The 17,390-nt window shown below is 60.2% G+C and overlaps 1 protein-coding gene across 2 annotated transcripts in view; it reads right to left on the bottom strand.

The window, feature by feature from the left end:
* Positions 1–16,331, bottom strand: part of SLC22A18 (solute carrier family 22 member 18) — a 23,384-nt gene extending 7,053 nt beyond the window's left edge. The window contains exons 1-7 of one of the 2 annotated variants that reach the window (XM_045297343.1): positions 16,198–16,331; positions 15,356–15,538; positions 12,850–12,947; positions 11,878–12,038; positions 11,390–11,522; positions 4,579–4,679; positions 3,981–4,088 (exon numbers count right to left, since the gene is read on the bottom strand). In XM_045297343.1, the coding sequence (XP_045153278.1) occupies positions 3,981–4,088; positions 4,579–4,679; positions 11,390–11,522; positions 11,878–12,038; positions 12,850–12,947; positions 15,356–15,490 (736 nt within the window). In that variant the 5' untranslated portion in view covers positions 15,491–15,538; positions 16,198–16,331. The remainder of the gene's footprint in view (positions 1–3,980; positions 4,089–4,578; positions 4,680–11,389; positions 11,523–11,877; positions 12,039–12,849; positions 12,948–15,355; positions 15,539–16,197) is intronic. The other variant, XM_045297342.1, reaches the window with a different exon arrangement.
* Positions 16,332–17,390: the final 1,059 nt, after the last annotated feature.

Here is a 17,390-nt window from a genome sequence, read left to right as displayed (position 1 = left end):
TCTGTGGGTGTCTCTGTGGGTGTCTCTATGGGTGTCTTTCTGTGGGTGTCTCTGTGGGTGTCTCTGTGGGTCTCTCTGTGGGTGTCTCTCTGTGGGTGTCTCTGTGAGTCTCTCTGTGGGTGTCTCTGTGGTGTCTCTCTGTGGGTGTCTCTCTGTAGGTGTCTCTCTCTGTGGGTGTCTCTCTCTGTGGTGTCTTTCTGTGGTGTCTCTCTCTGTGGGTGTCTCTCTGTGGGTGTCTCTCTCTGTGGGTGTCTCTCTCTGTGGGTGTCTCTCTCTGTGGGTCTCTCTGTGGGTGTCTCTCTGTGAGTCTCTCTCTGTGGGTGTCTCTCTGTGGGTGTCTCTCTGTGGGTGTCTCTCTGTGGGTGTCTCTGTGAGTCTCTCTGTGGGTGTCTCTCTGTGGGTGTCTCTCTCTGTGGGTGTCTCTCTCTGTGGTGTCTTTCTGTGGTGTCTCTCTCTGTGGGTGTCTCTGTGGTGTCTCTCTGTGGGTGTCTCTCTGTGGGTGTCTCTCTCTGTGGGTGTCTCTGTGAGTCTCTCTGTGGGTGTCTCTGTGGTGTCTCTCTGTGGGTGTCTCTCTGTGGGTGTCTCTCTCTGTGGGTGTCTTTCTGTGGGTGTCTCTCTCTGTGGGTGTCTTTCTGTGGGTGTCTCTCTGTGGGTGTCTCTCTGTGGGTGTCTCTCTCCATGGGTGTCTCTGTGGGTGTCTCTCTGTGGGTGTCTCTCTGTGGGTGTCTCTCTCCATGGGTGTCTCTGTGGGTGTCTCTCTGTGGGTGTCTCTCTGTGGTGTCTCTCTCTGTGGGTGTCTCTCTGTGGGTGTCTCTCTCTGTGGGTGTCTTTCTGTGGGTGTCTCTCTATGGGTGTCTCTGTGGGTCTCTCTGTGGGTGTCTCTCTCTGTGGTGTGGCTCTTTGTTCAGTTATTCCTTTGTTCATTTATTTCCTCCCACTTCCCCGGCCGGGGCTCCCCAAGGACAAAGCAATCCGTCTTGGAAGAAGTACAGCCAGAATCCCCTTCGAGGTGAGGATGGTGAGGAGGACGGAGAGACCTGTCCCCGGAGAAGGACATCGTGCTTGGGGAAGCAGAGGGGCAGCAGAAAAGGGGAAGGCCCCCCACGAGATGGACGGCTGCGATCGTGGGCTGGACATGACAGTGGCGAGGCTGACACAAGACGGGGTGGTGCTTCATTCTGCTGTGAGTCAGAACCGGGTGGACAACACCCACCAGCAACCGACATACAACGGTAATTGTATGTATCTGCCACTGTCGTGAGGTACACGTGCCCGTCTGTTCAGCCCACCCTCCACAGACAGGCATTTGGGTGGACAGTGCTGCAAACCCCGGGGTGTCCGACCAGGCTCCTGCTTTCTTTCTTTGGGGGTACAGACTGAGTGGAGCGTTTTCAGGGTTGTATGGTATTCCTATGTGTGTTTGCTCATGTAAACGCCCAACTATTTCCCATGGTGGCTGTACAATTCTGCAGTCCCACAGCAGCGTGGGAGGGTCCCTGGCTCCCCACACTTTCTCCAGCTTTTGGTATTTTCTGTGTCTTGAATTTTGCGGGCGGTTGGCGCCTGTGTCTTCCTCCGCCCGTCTCTTACAGCTACGCGATCGCCAGCATTTATTTCTGCATGATGGTTGGCCACCCGGATTTCCTCTTTGGTGAATCGTCTGCCCGTTTCTGATTGGAGTATTTTTGTGTGTGCGTTTTAATATTGAGGTATTGCAGTTTTCTGTAGATGCTAGAGATTAGTCCTGCACCCCCAGTGTCGTTGCCAATCCCCATGCCCAGTCTGTGGGTTCTCCTTGGACTCTTTTGGTGAAGTGTTTGGATACGTACAAACGTTGGACCCTGCGTTCTGTAGTGTGGGTGTTTTTCAATAGGTTGGGTGGTGTGCTTAGGTCTTGTATTAGGGGCCCTTAAGTGTGGCCCTGTGTTTTCATGGATGATGTTATGATTCTAGGGTTCATATTGAAGCCTTTTGTCCATCTTGAGCTGGCCTGTGTCCATGGCGCTGTGGCAGTCTCATCATCTCCTGTCAACTTGGGAAGGGGTGAAGTCTAGCTTGTCAATCAGGTCACACGCAGCTTGATGGCCTCATGTGGAGGCATAGCTCACTGGCGGCCAGACCCTTTCTGCTTCGTCTTCCTGCTGACAAGACACATGGAGCCATGCTAGAGCCCTGGAGCTGGAGGAGCCACGTGGAGACCCACGCCAGCGCTGAGATGCTTCCACTGCCTCTGGATCCACAAGACTTTCCAGCATGTGTTGTGTGAGTCTGAAGAGGAATTTATAAATTAGTATCGGACATATGGGCTGATATCGGACTTTTGGACTTGATCTGGACTGGGCTGGGATGTTTTCCTAATATACAATGACTCTTGGATAGAGAGCTCTTTCTTACACCCAGATGCGTCTCCCTGGAGTTGTTTCTCTAGTCACCCCAGACTAACACAGGTGTGAAATCAGGGTCCCGTTTCGTTCTTTGCCTGTGAAGATTCAATTTTGCCGGCACCACTTGTTGAAAAGACGGTCTCTTCCCCGTAGGCGTGTTTCAGTTCTCAGCCCAAATCAGGGGTCTGAAGGTGCTCAGTTTTATTCCTGGGCTCTCCGTTCCGATCCACTGGTCTACATATCTGTCACCGTGCCAGCCCCAAGCTGCTCTGCCGCGGCAGGGTTTTAACAGCAGGGGGGAGAGGCTTCCAATTTGCTTCAGGTTTTTAGTCACGTTTCATGTATCCTGGGTGTCTTTCCTCTCCATAGAAAGTTAGTGATTCGTTTTCCCATTTCTTTGGAGAGTCCTGACGGAATGTGGATTGGAATTGCATTTTATTCAAAGAGGACTTTAGGTGACATCAACGTTTTCACAATATTAAATCTTCCTATCCAGGAACATGGCACATGCTCTCCCTTACGCAGGTCTCTTTTGCGTCTGGTAGTCGTGTTTTGTAGTTTTCTTTGTACAACTCTTTTGTTTCTCCGGTTAGGTCTGTTCCTCAGTATTTAATCTTTGGGGTGGTTTTTGTTGCAAAGGGTTTTCTTTGTTTTTTATTTCCTCTTCAGAGTCCTCTTCCTTAATAGACAGGAACCCTATTGATTTTTTTGCAAGTCGCTCGTACAAATTGCCAACTTCTTAAATTAGTTCCAGTAATTTTCTTATCAATTCTTTGGGGTTTTCTACCCATAGAGCAGTGGTTCTCAACCGTCCTAATGCTGCGATCCTTTAATACAGTTCCTCATGTTGTGGTGACCCTCCAGCACAAAAAAATTATTTTTGTTGCTACTTCATAACTGTAATTTTGCTACTGTTAATGAATCGGGCAACCCCAAAGGGGTCGCGATCCACAGGTTGGGAACCACTGCTATAGAGTCTTAACGATTTGCAAACACCGTTTCACTTCTTCTTTGCCACTTTGGACACCTTTAACACCGTTTTAATGTTTTGGCTCAGACCTCTAGTGTTCTGTTAAATAAAAGGTGTGGTAAAGGGCATCCTTGTAGGGCGCTGTTTAGCTCCACAGGGCAAAATGCTGGCCATTGGTTTTCCTTACGTGGCATCTGTTATGACCATGCGGAGGCACTGAACTGGGTGGACCATAAAACGATGTCGAGTAACCCGGGAAGAATGGGAATCCCAGCGCCCTGCGCTGAGCTCGCGTGGAACCGGTACCTGGGTCCAGGGGCAGGTGTGCAGACAGAGCGAGGGAACAGCGCATGGTTTCAAGGCAGGGCGGGCGTGCGTCAGGGCTGTATGCCCTCACCATGCTTGTCCAGGCGGTGCGCTGAGCAAGTCGCCAGAGAAGCTGGCTTTGAGGGAGAAGAGGTGGCATCAGGATCGGAGGGAGGCGTGTTGACCTGCGGTGCGCAGGGGCACAGCCTCGCCCGCCCAGAGCGAGGGGAGGGAAGCCCTCGCTGATGAGGACGGAGTGCGGCAGCCGGTCAAGAAGACCAGCATTGTCACGGGGCCCTCCGCACGCGCCGCCCACTCACCTGAGGGAAAGCCCGAGGCCACCTTGACCAGGAACACAGGCAGCACTCCTGGCAGCAGCAGCAGGCGGGTGATGGCCTTCAGGTCAAACACGCCGGCCTTGGGCTTGCCTGGGGAGCACGGAGCGGTCAGCGGCCGTGTCCAGGGCCGCCCACCATTCTGCCTTTCTCTGGCCCCTGATGTGGCCACAAGCCAGGGACGCCTGGGGTCAGTGGGAGCTGGATGAGGCAGGGAAGCCCTCAGGAGGAGGGAGCCCACTGACAGCCTGGCCTGGCTCGGGTGCTGCTCTGGGCTGGTCCCCTCTCGTCCTTTCCATTCCACTGAGGGCAGTCCTTTGCTCAGTACCCCCAACCCCGACCCCATCCCACACACACCAGGTCCTCGTCTGGTGGGACCCCAGCCTGCCTGACCCTCCCCATGTCCTTGGAGACAAGGACCACCCAGCAGGGTCACCCTGAGTGAGTTCAAAGGAGAGTGGGTATGGGGGTCCCCCTCATGGAGCTCTGCCCCATTCTGCAGGGACCCCCCAGTCAGGAGCCTTGTCCAGGGGCTGCCCCTGGTGTGCTGGTGTGCACACAGGGAGGCTCCAGGTGGGCTTACCTTGTGGGGTGGGTCCCTTGGTGTTGGCTGGGAGGCAGGTGAAACTCAGGGCGGCTCCCAGGAGGTTGGCTGTGAGCGCCACCAGAATGGGGCAGTGGGTCCTGGGAGGGGCAGTTGGTCAGCTGGGATGGCCAGCTCGGGAGATGCCTGCACTCCCTGCCCTCCTGCCTGCCACCCTCCAGGAGCCTTCACCCCAAGGAGACATCCGTCTGGCCTCCGGGTCCCCACAGCGAGGCCGAGGTGGCCTGGCCACTCGGGACAGGTCACTCAGGATGCGCGTGGCCCTCATGCTGTGGTCACTGCTCTGCTTAGGAGTGCACCCTGCACCCCAAGGTCAGTGGACAGCAGAGCCAGTGGCGCAGGGCTACCAACGGGTAGGAAAGACCCTATAACTTCCCCTGGGGCAGTGGGGCTGATGCTCCTGCCTGGGGAAAAGGGGTCAGGGCCCTGCCCGCCCGGTCTTAGCCCCAGGCTACAGACGGAAACACTGAGGCTCTCTGGGAAGGGGCCTGCCCTCCAGTGCCCACACACATACATGCACATGTGTGTACACAGACACGGGCCCTCACATGCATGTGTACACCCCGCCCCCACCCCCCCAGGTCTGGTAGAGTAGGACCAAGCAGGTTATTGTAGCCGAGAGCCCATCTGGCCTCCATACTGCCCTTGGGGTGTGTGTGTGGGGGGGTATGTGTGTGTTGACCCTCCCCTGTGGTCACTCTGGGGCACACTGTCCCCATTGCAAGACACTCCAGAATAACTGGCAGGCAGGGGTGGAGGTGACCCTAGGGAGGGTCACACAGGCTCAGGGCTGTCCTGGGCCTGGTGGGCTTCTCCCCGCCCCCCTAGAGGAGCCCTTTCTTCTGGACTGCACCTCCCCCCACCCCCCCAACCCCAGGCATGCACGTCACTGCCCGGCTGGCGAGGACAAAGACGCTTTCTCTGTCAGATGCCCCGGAGAGTCCAGGGGCAGAGGCGGCCACTTAGACGGCTATTTTAGGAGTCTGGCGACAAGAGGGGCAGGCAGGACGTCATCTGTCGTCTGTCACCCTGGGTGGCAGCCGGCTGCCCGGAAGCTAGCACTGCCCTCTGGGCCAGCAGAGCCCTGGCATGGGGACCCTGGCAGACTGGGGCAGTGAGGGTCACCGAGCCAGTGAGGAGTCGGCGATCCTCCCCCCACAAACATGGTGCCCCAGAGGAGAAAGGTGGGGTTCCGAGGGGACAGCGGCAGACCAGGCCCCTGCTCCTTGGGGTCTCTCAGCGGGAAGCCCTTCCCAGCCGTGCGCCGGGGGTGGGCAACTGAGTCCCTGCCCACTCGACCAAGCATACTGGCAGTCATCCTCTCAGGGAGACCCCCTCCTCCGAGCCCTTCCTCCTGTGACTCAGGCACGCGGGGGCTCCAGACCCCCGCCCGCTCTGGCAGGCTCCCCGGTGTCTCCAGCAAGGAGCCCCCATGACACAGTGGTTAAGCTGCTAACCCAAGGGTCTCCCCCCCCCCCCCCCCACCCACCCCCCGTGAGCTCCTCACGGTGCCGAAGGGCACGGAGTTCTCCCGGGGACGACTAAGGGTGGCCCCCGCCTTCATCCACCTGCGAGAAATGGGTGGGGTAGACAGAGGGAGAATGGTGCCTGTCAATCGGGGTCCCGGGTGTGGGTGAGAGGGGCGGGGTGGAGACTCCCGCCAACCATCCAGAACACCTGTCTCGGGAAAAGCAGGGCCAGAGGCCAGATCACATGCGGGCCAGGGAATGGCCCAGGTGGGGGCAGCCGTCTCTCTCCAGGCCCTCCGCCACCCCCTAGAATGGCAGCCAGACGCCCTCTGGGGTGGTTCTGCTCTGTCACCGGGGTCACCCCAGGGGTGCAAAACTCTGGGGATGCTGGGATTCCAGTGGAAACTCCTGGACCGACTGAGCGGCCATGACGTCATTCAGACCACCCCAGGGGACCTGGAAGTGGCTGGTCCGGCCGGAGCACCCGGGCAGCAGAGTAGTTTCATCTCGAGGGCCACCCCAACCTGCTGTTTCTCAGGTGACAGCTCTTCAGGGGCTCAAAGTCCCCTCCCCTTCTGCTCCACATGGCTCATGTCACCCAGTTGCCACCCTGGGCCTGTGGGACCCCAGGCTTGGCCGCAGCCTGTTGCCAGGAGCTGCCCCTCCAGCTTGACCCCCAGGTGGCCCCCAGCGTTTCATCACATGGCACCAGTGGGGCATGAAGCACAGCCATCCAGCCTGGACCACGAAGGAGGACATGCCCTGCCCGGTGTCCACAGTGGAGACCCAGAGCCACTCGGGAGTCATGCCTGCCTCTGGCTTCAAGGGCCCAGAAAACGGCTCCCATGCCCTGCCCACCACTCTCGGCCACTGGCTGCCCAGCACTGGGCACAGGGAGGTGCTTCGTCCCAGGGCCTGTGCGTCTCTCATGGCTGTTGATGACTGACCAATGTGTCAAACCCTCCCCTACCCCCCAACACCCCCACACACAAGCCCAGGCAGCCCGGCTGTCAATCACTGAGCTATAGGCCAGGCTGCCGGTCAGCCCAAGCTTCCGGTGCAGGAAGGGGATCCCATGGACTCCCTGAGTCTGAAGGGCCCTGCTATGGTTCCCAGACCCTACAAGGCGGCAGGGGTGGGGGGGCTGCACCACAGAGAGCCAGCAGCACCTGCTCTGATCCAGGTGTGAAAATGGACACCCTTCTGTGCCCACCGGGGCCGTAAGGTCCCAGGATGGCCCCCCTTGCACCCCTGCCATCACTCCCCTGAAGCCCCCTTGCTGGCTTCCTGTAAGCCAGGGTGTCCCAACCGCAGGGGGACAGGCCTCCCAGCCCTCTGCTGTCCTGCCGGACACTGTGTTTCTCACAGTGCGCCTCTGCCTCTGTCTCAGTGGCCCCTCCCCGCCCTTGATGGCCCAGCCTGTGGGGAGCGCAAGGCTTTAGTCACGGGGCCCAATCCCCAGTAGGCCGTGGTGGGAGGGCCTTGAGCGAGACCCCCTGACCCCAAGGCGGGGTGATTCCCAGCCCCGCCCCCAGACCCAGCAGCTCAGGGAGGGGCTCAGCCTCTCTGGGGCCTGCTTCCCCACTCACTGAAGGAAATGCCAGCAAGGGCACCCACGGGCGAGAAGGCGGTCTCAAGTGGCCTGTGACACACCTTCCGTGGACCGTGGGACAAAAGGAGGCAGGGATGCATGTGGAATGTTCTGGAAGGTGGAGGACCTGGTAGGGCCTCTGGGAGGCGGTGGGAGCTGCAGCTGGGGTTGAGCAGACCCTCAGGCCGCCCTCACCTCACGACCAGTCCCCAGGCTTCCCTGGGAGAGGGAGGCCTTTCACAGGCAAGGCGCGAGGCCGGCCGGGAGCAGGTAAGTGCCCAGGCCAGCCGATATGCCTGGCGGGCAGTTCTGGCGGGACGGGTGTTCAGCCCTGGCCTGTGCTCTGGCCTGATGGGGCAGTCCCAGGATGGACAGGCATCAGCGGGGACAAGTCCAGGCCTGCCAGACCTGAGGGAGCTGACCCAACCCACTCAGCCTTGGTCATTGTTCCCACGGACGGATCCGCACTGGGCAGGCCACAGTCCCTAGGCTCCTGTGTAGGGCTACAGGGACAGTGAGCAGCCACGGTCACCAGGGCTCTAGGCTACCTGGGGAGGGATTCTCAGGGCAGTGATTGACATAGGTGATAGATTTGTCCACACTCACAGGGCTGTACCACGTATCGGCAGCTGTCCTGTCCACCCACCGGGGCCTGCGGTCACCAACTGTGCTGACTAGTGTCTGTCCAGTGGATTATGACTCACGGTGGCTGCCCAGGAATCTGAGCAGAACTGGGCCCCTCAGGGCCCACGAGGCTGTGACCAGCCACCACCAGGTGTGGCTTTGAACTGCCAACCTTTCACCTAGTAATGCAGTGCTTAACTGTGTGTGCCACCAGGCACTTGTTTATATCCATCCATATATACCCAAACCTGGAGCCCAGAGCCACCGAACCCACATGGACTCACAGCGACCCTGCTGGGCAGAGTCAAACTGCCCCGTGGGGCTTTCCTGGCTGGGAAACCAGAACACATGCTTCTTTCTCCCTCCGATCGGCTGGTGGGTTTGAACTGTGACATTTCAGTGAGCAGCCCAGCACTTAACCCACTGCACCACCAGGACTTAATATCTCCTTACGTGTGTACATACAAAACATACATACACATGGATACAAAAACCAGTCTCACTGCCATCAAGTTGACTTGGACTCATAGTGGGTAGAACTGCCCTACTGTTTACAGGACTGGAAAGCCTCATCTTTCTCCCAAGGAGCGGCTGGTGGTTTCAAACTGCTGACCTTGCAGTTAGCAGCAGCCCAATACATAACCATTACACCACCAGGGTTCCCGACATACACACATGCTTATATCTGAACGTAAACATACGTGTATACACACACACACATATATGGTGAGCTGCTAACAGCAAAGTCAGCAGTTCAAACCCATCAGCTGCTCCGGGGGAGCAAGAGGAGGCGGTCTGTCTGCTCCTGTTAAGATTTGCTCTCAGGAAAAATAAAAAATAAAAAAGGTTTGCTCTTCGACAGGGAGGTGAATGGTGCTGTGAGCACGCAGACAGCATTGCAGAGTGGGTGAGGGCAGATGCAGTCAGGTTCAAATGCAACACCTGAGCATCTGATCGCCCTTTAGACCCATTTTAAAGTTGTCCTAGTTTTTAGTATTTTCTGTCTTCTTTTCTATTGAGGGCTTCCTCTAGTTTATGCTGTTATTGCTACTAGCTTTTCTGCCTCTTTGGGTTTTTTCGTTTTGCATATTTTTCGGTATATGAAACCCAGGCTGGGTAAAGCTATAGACACAGGAACTGGATGAATGGTTTCTGGGGGGCATGGTGGGGAGGTTGCAGGGAAATGGGGAGCTAATAACAAGGAGTACAAGAAAGAAAAACATGCTCTAAAATGGATTGTGGTAATGTGTGCCAATCTTCTCGATATGACTGAAGTATGAATTGTAGGATACATGGATTATGTCCCAATAAAACAAAAAAGCCAAAGATTTGGTCTGGGAACTCGGGTTGCTCTGAGTGGGAAAGGCAGTGCGCATGTGAACCGTGTTCAGCACTGAGCCTCCCTCCCCACTTGGCTGGTCACAATGTATCGAGACGGCGCTTCAATCATAACCAGGTTGCCAGCAGACGTGACTAACAATGTAACCAACCATGTAACTACCAGAAGAAGCTGTGTGTGTGTGTGAACCATGTAACTACCAGAAGAAGCTCTGTGTGTGTGTGTGTGTGTGTGTGTGAGAGAGAGAGAGAGAGAGAGAGAGAGTGCTCGCGAGAGGCTGGAGGGGAGAGCAAGGGGAGGTGTCTCCGCTTGTGGCACAAATAATTTTCCTGAAAGCCCCAAACTGCTTGCTGCTAAGAAATAAAGTCTATTAAGGAAAAAGAAACAGGAGCATCGCCCTCCAGAGGGCGAATGGCGCCGGCAGCCAGACCTGCCCCTCAGTTCCAGAACCTCCAAGCCCCCACTTGTCGATTCCACTGCCTCCTCCACGTGGCCCTGGAGCGCCTGCCAGCATTAGCCCCGTGTCCCCCATGACCCTGGGAGCAGCAAAGCTCACCCACCCTGGGCACCATTGCAGGTGGGGCAGATGCCTGAGCAGAGCCTCTGCCCCAACACCCCAGCCCCAAGCTCAGCAGGCACACGCCTGCTTCAGGACCTTGGCATAGGAGCCTGCCCCCATCCCCATGTCCTCTCCCTAACCTCTCTGGTCTCGTCCCAACTGTCCCCTGCTCAGAAAGGCCTTGGCTGCTCCCTGTCCGCACAGCCCTTGGCCCTGTAGAGAGGTGTACGCAGACGCACTAGGCAGGTCACTCGCTGCCTGACCCCTGCAGCACCTGGCAGGGGAGCGAGAGTCACAGGTTGGGCCCAGTCCCCTCCCAGCTCCCTGCTCCCGCAGCGGAGGCCGTGACCTGCACAGAGCTTCACATTCCTCTACCCGGGCCCTTCAGAGAGTCTGGAGACCCACGAGGCCTCAGGGAGTCCCTGGGGAAACATAGGCTTCCAGAGGCCCAGGCACTGGCTCAGGGCCTCACATGTAAGGTGCTCTAGGGGATGTGGGGGCAGGGCATTAGGAAGGGTGGCTGGTGGCCAGCGGGCATTGAACCTGGATAGGAAGTGGGCAGGGCCTCTGCTGGCAGCCAGCACCCCTTCCCTATCAAAGGCTTGGGTGGCACCAACGCCAGGGGCAAGGTCCATTCATGTGGGTGGCTCAGGCCTTTCCTGGGCAGGTAGGGTGGGGGTGGAGGCATGGAGAGCTGGCAGCAGCGGAAGTGACACCTTTCCCCTGGGCAGCGAAGGGTTCAGGGCGTGGGTCCACCCTCTGGACACCCTGTGTCCCCTCCCAGGAGCCTCTGGGGCCACCAAGACCCACAGGACAGGGCATGAGGGTTGGCAGGGCCCCGGCTTGGGCAGTACAAGGATGAAGGGGGGTGGGTGGGTGGTGGTAGTGCCCTTGGCTTCACACATGAGCCTACTGGGTCCTCCTTGTGTGCAAGCTACTCTCAGAGGTGAGGAGACCGCCCTGCCAGAGGACCCCTCAACCCCTGCCCCTCCCACCCCTGCTTCCGAGCCCCCCACCCAACTTTGCTGTCTCCGAGCACAGATGGGGCCACCTCAGTCCTCCCGCTGCCCTCAGCCCTCGCCTGCCCCACGCAGGCCCCGCCCAATACCCACAGGGCCTGTAGCCCGGCCCCCTCAGCCACCGGCTCACCATTTGCTCAGGCCTCGCCCCACCCCGCCCCGCCCCTCCCCGCCCCGCCGGCCACTCACCCACACATGCCACTCAGGGTCCCTCCCAGCAGGGAGCCGAGGATGAGGCCGACACCGAAGCAGAGACCCAGCCGGCCTAGGGCCGTGGGCCGATCCTCGGGCGGGGACAGGTCCGTGATGACCATCTGGGCAGCTGCAGGAAGGTTGGGGGGCTGAGTGTGTTGCTCCGCCCCGCCTGCAGGGTCCCGCCCCCAGTGCCCTCGAGACCACGCCCAACACCTCTCACCCATACCCCTGACCCCGCCCCTCGAGCTAGGCTACACCCCTCCAGTGCCTCTCACCTGCAACTAAGCCACTCCTCATGTCAGTCCTCAATGGCAGGCCACGCCCACAGCTATTACCCCGCCTCCTGGGTTAGGTCACGCCCCAGGTCATTACCCCGCCCCGGAGTCACGCCACGCCCCCACACCATCTGCCCCTCCTCCCCAAGCTCCGGAGCTCAGGCCCAGCCCCAGGCCCCACCCCCACCCCACGGGCCACCTGCCTACCTGGCATGGCGTGCATGAACACGCTGGGCAGACGGGAGAGGAAAAGCAGGACCACACCGGGCAGGGCCGGGCTGCAGGCAGCCGCCATGAGCAGGTAGAGCGTTGAGGCCGCCAAGAAGGACAGTGTGAACGCGGCCCGTGCCCCGCGCTGGTCTGCGAACCTGCGCCCGGGCATGGGGTCAGCTGGGTAGGGTTCCACCCCTGAACCCCACGGACTGCAAGCCCCACCCTAGCACCCCTCAGAGTGGGAGCCCACCCCTGCACCCTTCACAGACTGGGAACCCCCACCCTTGCCAGCCACCAGTCTGGGGACCCTCACCCCTGCCACCCATCAGATAAAGGTCCTGCTGGCATCTGCCGCCCCAGGCCATCAGTGGGCCCTCCACCTCTCCAGAGCTCAAGGAGAGGTTGGGAGGGGGACAGGGCAGACCTCCCTCCTCTGGCCTCAGTTTCCCCTCCTCCCTGCACTCCTGGGGGCAGTGAGCTGGATTCTGCACAAAGCAAGTGTAGGCTTGCAGGAAATCCTGCCAGGCTGAAGCTGGGACCCTCCCCCAGGGCTCTTTCTGGTGGGCATGGACCCCCAGGCCCCCCTCATACCATACGGCCTCCATGAGGAGGATCCTCCCCAACGTCACCCTAAAGATTGGAGTGCTGCTCACAGTGATGCCATGTGGCTGCTGTGTCCCGGAGACCAGGGGGGGTGCGGGCCACGGTCCCTGGGAGGCCCTGCCTGCAGCCTCTGCATGTCCCTGAACACCTTCAGTAAGAGCTGCCGGGGGCCTGTCCTGGGCGTCCACTGAGGGTCACTGTTAGAGCCTTCCTGGACGTGTGTGTGCTCGCAGAACTTGGGGGTGGGGGTGGGGGCAGGTTACTCATCTGTGGTCAGGTAGCAGGGGTGAAGTGGAGAGCCCGCCTCTGAGGGGTGGGTGAGGATACCCTGAGTAAGCCCTGGGTCACCCCACCCCTCGGTACCTGCCGAACACGGGCCCGCCCAGCAGCTGGAGCACCCCGAAGGTGGTCTGCAGGTAGCCGAAGGCCACGGAGTCCAGGCCCAGACTGCGGGCCAGGTACTGAAACACAGGACACCCGTGGGAGGGACTGGGCATCGTTCCTGAGAGGCCGCATGGGGAAGGTGATATGCGGTCAATTGTCCAGGCCACCTGTGACCTTTAGGAGGTGACATTGCCAGCAGGACAGGGGCCTGTTTTGGTGACTCTTGGCCAAAGCTTATCCTCCAGGCTTTTGTGTCCCCCTCCCTCCACAGGTGAGCCGGTGTACCCCCTCGCCGCTGGACCACTCACCCTCTTTCCCATCTCTGAGGATCAGTCCCACCACCTCTCTGAGCAAATTCCCCCCTCTTCCCGCTTCCCCCTCCTCACTGTGAGAGCCCCACTTGCCACTATCCCACCTGCCCACCCCTCCATCCATCCCAGCCTCTGGCCGCCTTCAGGCCACCTTCAGGTCTGGGCCCTCCCAGTCCCCACCTCCTGCCACCTCCCTCCACTTCACCTGTCCTTCACACCAGCCAAGCTCCATCTAGAGGGGCCAGCGCACATCTCCCTGCCTCCATCCGGCCCCACCCTCTCCTGGAGGAAGGGGGCACCCGGGTGCTTCCTTCCGGCATACTCCCTTCCCCTCTCTGCCCTCCTTCTAGCCCCACTTCGGCCCATCCCTCAGAAGTATGCACCTCTGAGCTGTTGAGGTCCAGAGGGACCCCAGAGCCAGGCCCTCTCTGCCGGACAAGGGTCCACCCCACTGTCCACCACTCCTGAGTCTGAAAGCAGCTCCAGGGCCAAGTGTGGCCACAGCGGCGCTCCCAGCACCCCCAGGCTGGACTTGCTTACAGCCACCCCATCCTGAGTGGTCCTCGGTCTCCCTCACCACACCCACACCGAGTCCCTCAGCACCCTCAGCTGATCCACACCCCAACTCCCAGCTCCCTGTCCTTCCAGCTCTCCACCCGGATCCCTCAGCCCCTGGTCCACCTTGCAGCCCAGGTCCGGAGTGGCAGTGTGACTCATATGTCACAATGAATCCTTCCGTCCGCCAGGACACAGTCACCGTCCCTGACTGCAGGCCTGAGCCAGCTGCAGCGGCCATCTGAGCCCCGTGCACCCCTCCTCACCTTATAGGCCCTCACCCCTGGGCCACTGGGCCATTCTGCTTGTCAGAGCCAGGCGCCCTGCGTGTGTACGTGTGCCGCAAATCCCCAGCTTAGGGCCAACTTCAGTGGCACCGTCCTTTCGTCCCCCCCTCTCTCTGCCTGGGCACCTGGGCAGTCTTAGAGGCACAGTGGCTCCATGTTGGGCTGGGATCCGCATGGTCTCTCCAGTTTGAAACCGCCAGTAGCTCGGGTGGAGAGAGACGGCTTTCTACCCCTGTGAACAGCTGCAGTCTCGGAAACTCACGAGGGGGCTCTGCGAGTCAGCACGGGCTCAGTGGCAGCGCCCAAGAGCCTGTGGGCTAGTTCTCCTCCCTGAGCTGTGCTGCCGGGAGGACATCACAGGTTCCAGGACCCCCGGGGGCATCTCTCTGCCCACCCAGTCTCTGTGCCCTTCCCCCAACCGTGTGTGCCTGCTGCCTGTGTCTGCGTGCCGAGAACCTCCACTGCTTGGGTAATGCTGCTGCCGACACAGAAGGCAGGAGGCAGTAACATCACTTTCACTCACGTGCCTTCCTGTGGTGGTCTACTACCGAACTCAAATCTCTGAAGCCCCCTCCTCACCCCAACTGGGCGCTGGCACTGCCATCACCTCCAGCCCAGCCTGGGACTGCCACTCAGCAGCCTTCACGACCTGGCCACTCACAAGCCTCTGGCGGGTTTCTCAAGGTGGCCGGGCCCAGTCCCACCCAGCTGAGGAGAAGAGCTCCCACCACCAAGGGTCAACTGCCAGGGGCCCGAGGGACGGACGGGCAGTGGACAGCCAGCCAGGCGGTGTCCCAGACCTGGTGGGGGTGGGGGGAGTGGTCATCCTGCAGTGGTCATGTGCAGGAGTTCCCTGCACATTCGGGACAAGGAGAAATAGAACCCTCTAGCTCAGGGGTCTGCAAACTTTTAAAACAGGGGGCCAGTTCACTGTCCCGCAGACCCGTTGGAGGGCCGGACTACAGTTAAAAAAAAAAACCAAAAAACTATGAACAAATTCCTATGCACACTGCACATATCTTATTTTGAAGTGAAAAAACAAAAGGGGGAAAAACACCCGGCAGGATGGATAAATGTCCTCGGTGGGCCGCATGTGGCCCGCGGGCCGTAGTTTGAGGACACCTGCTCTAGAACAGGTGTCATGTGGTGGGTGCTGACAGGGCTCAGGGCAGGTTGACTGGTCACGGCAGCCTTAAAGCGTGTGCTGGACAGAGGAGCCACAGGGCACCAGCCCCAAGGTGGGAGGGAGGCGGAGCCCAGGAACAGAAAGAGGACAAGGGAGGTGTGTGCGGAGCCCCACTGTTGATGGTCTGGGGGAGGGGGGGCGCTCACCGGCATGACTGAGAACTGCATGAAGAGGCAGGAGAACTCCAGGGTGGCCAGCAGGTAGGTCAGCAGGAGGACCCTTGGCCGGTCCAGAGAGCCGGGGGGCTGGTCCTGGCCCCTGGGCGTCTCGACTGCCCGCATCCTGGCAGGCACTGCAGGGGAACTGGAAGAGATGGCCAGAGATCGCCCCTGCTGAGCCATCCCGCGGGCAGAGGGCAAAAGTCATGTTGGTGAGGTGTGCTGAGTCACCCGCAGGCAGGAAGCTCAGGCACCCACCTCCCCAGAGGAGCTCCCTGCCCCAGTCAGCCAACCGCCTCCAGCTCCGGGTTGGAGGGTCCCCAACACACATTGGTGTCCAGGTTCTCAGGCCCACTGGGAAAGGGGGGGGGGGCGCAGCTAAGGTGTGCCTCCATCAGGAAAGCATCAGCACCCCAATTTTAGAGGGGCTTAGGCCCCACACGAGGAGCTCTAGTGGCCCTGTGGGCTCAGCACTGGGCCAGGGAGAAAGATGAGGCAATGGGCTCCCATGCAGAGTTACAGCCTTGGACCCGTCCGGAGCTGTGCTACGCTGTCCTGGAGAGTGGCTGTGAGAGGGAACAGACTTGATGGGAAGGCCCAGTGGGGAGGAGGTGGCCCAAAGGCTCTGGTCAGGGTGGGGGCGACTTGACCCTGGGCCTCCCCCTTGAGCTGACAGTGCACACCCAGGAGGCCCCTGTCATCAGGGGCGCTGGGTGGTTACTGGGACTGAGGACTGGAGTTCTGTGGACCAGTCTAATCTGGTCCGGTACCAGGCCTGGGTCCAGAGCCAGCCTTCCACCCACCACCCTGGGGCAGACTGTCCCCCGCACCTGGCCCACCGGCCCGCGGTCAGATGCTTCAGTCGCTAGCACCTGGCAGTGCGCTTGCTTAGAGGGCAGACTTGAGGTCCGAGGGCCGCGCCGGGAAGCGTCTCAGCGCCAGGAGGGGGGCCCCGCCCCCACTCGGGGTGTGGGCGATGGGCGGCGGCGGCGGGCGCGCGGTAGCACCTCGAGAGGGTCGCGGCTTTCGCTGCGTGGGCACTCCAGTGCGGAGCCTGGCCGCTGGTCCGGCGAGCTCCGAATCCCGTCTTCCGGGGCTGCGCTGGCCCCGCCCCCGCCCCGAGCCCCGCCCCTTGGCGCTGGCACAGCCGGCCCGCCCCTCCCTCCTGCGGGGACCCAGGAAACTGAAGCTCCGCCCTCTCAGCGCTCCGTGGGGGCCGGGGCTGGTGTTGGCGGAGGGTGGGCATGGGCGCTTAGGTGGAAAAGGTGTACGGGGGTAGGAGGAGGAATTGAGGGAGGAAGAGGGAGGGAGTGAACGGAGGGCAGGGGTCGGGGGCAAGAAGGCAGGTGCAGGGATGGGGATGGAGGACTCAGGGGAGAGAAGGGGCAGGAGGGCGTGGTCCGGCTCCCCAGGCCCAGCGAGGGTCTGCTCTGAGACGTCCCCACCTTCCCCCTCCAGGGAGCAGTGGCCAGTACTTCCCACCACAGAGGTGGAGGCAGCCCGACTTTCTGATTCTGCTGGCTGCTCCCCCTGCACCCTTCCTGGGCCACTTCAGCCCTTTGCAAAGCCAGCACACACTGTCCCCAGCACCAGCTGGGCCATCAGAGCCACCTGACCAGGGCCTGCCTGCCCTTGGGCTCTGTGCTGTCTGCAGGCCTATCACAGCGGCCGGACTTCTGTCCTGCCTTGAGGTGGCTGCCCAAGAGCAGGCCTGAGGCCCAACTAAACACAGTCCTGGGCAAGCTGGAGAAGCAACCAGTGTCCAAAGGAGGGACCCAGGGATAGACAGGGGAGTGGGGACAGGGTCGGACAAGGGGGGTGTCCAGGGACAGACAGGGGACTCACAGAACAGATGGGGACTCAAGGGATGGACAGAGGCCCCCAAAGTCTGTCCCGACAGTTGACTGAGGATTGGCAAGGGTCCCCCGACACACACACACACACACACACACACACACACACACACACACACTGGTGTCATTTTGGGGAGGGGAGGGGACCTCTCAGCACAGTGTGATCGGGG

Source organism: Echinops telfairi, unplaced genomic scaffold (assembly GCF_000313985.2).
Source record: "Echinops telfairi isolate 266 unplaced genomic scaffold, ASM31398v2 ScPeMD7_7417;HRSCAF=8455, whole genome shotgun sequence".
NCBI lineage: Eukaryota > Metazoa > Chordata > Mammalia > Afrosoricida > Tenrecidae > Echinops > Echinops telfairi.
Note: the sequence above shows the minus strand (reverse complement) of the source record. Positions and strands in the feature narration are given on the sequence as shown.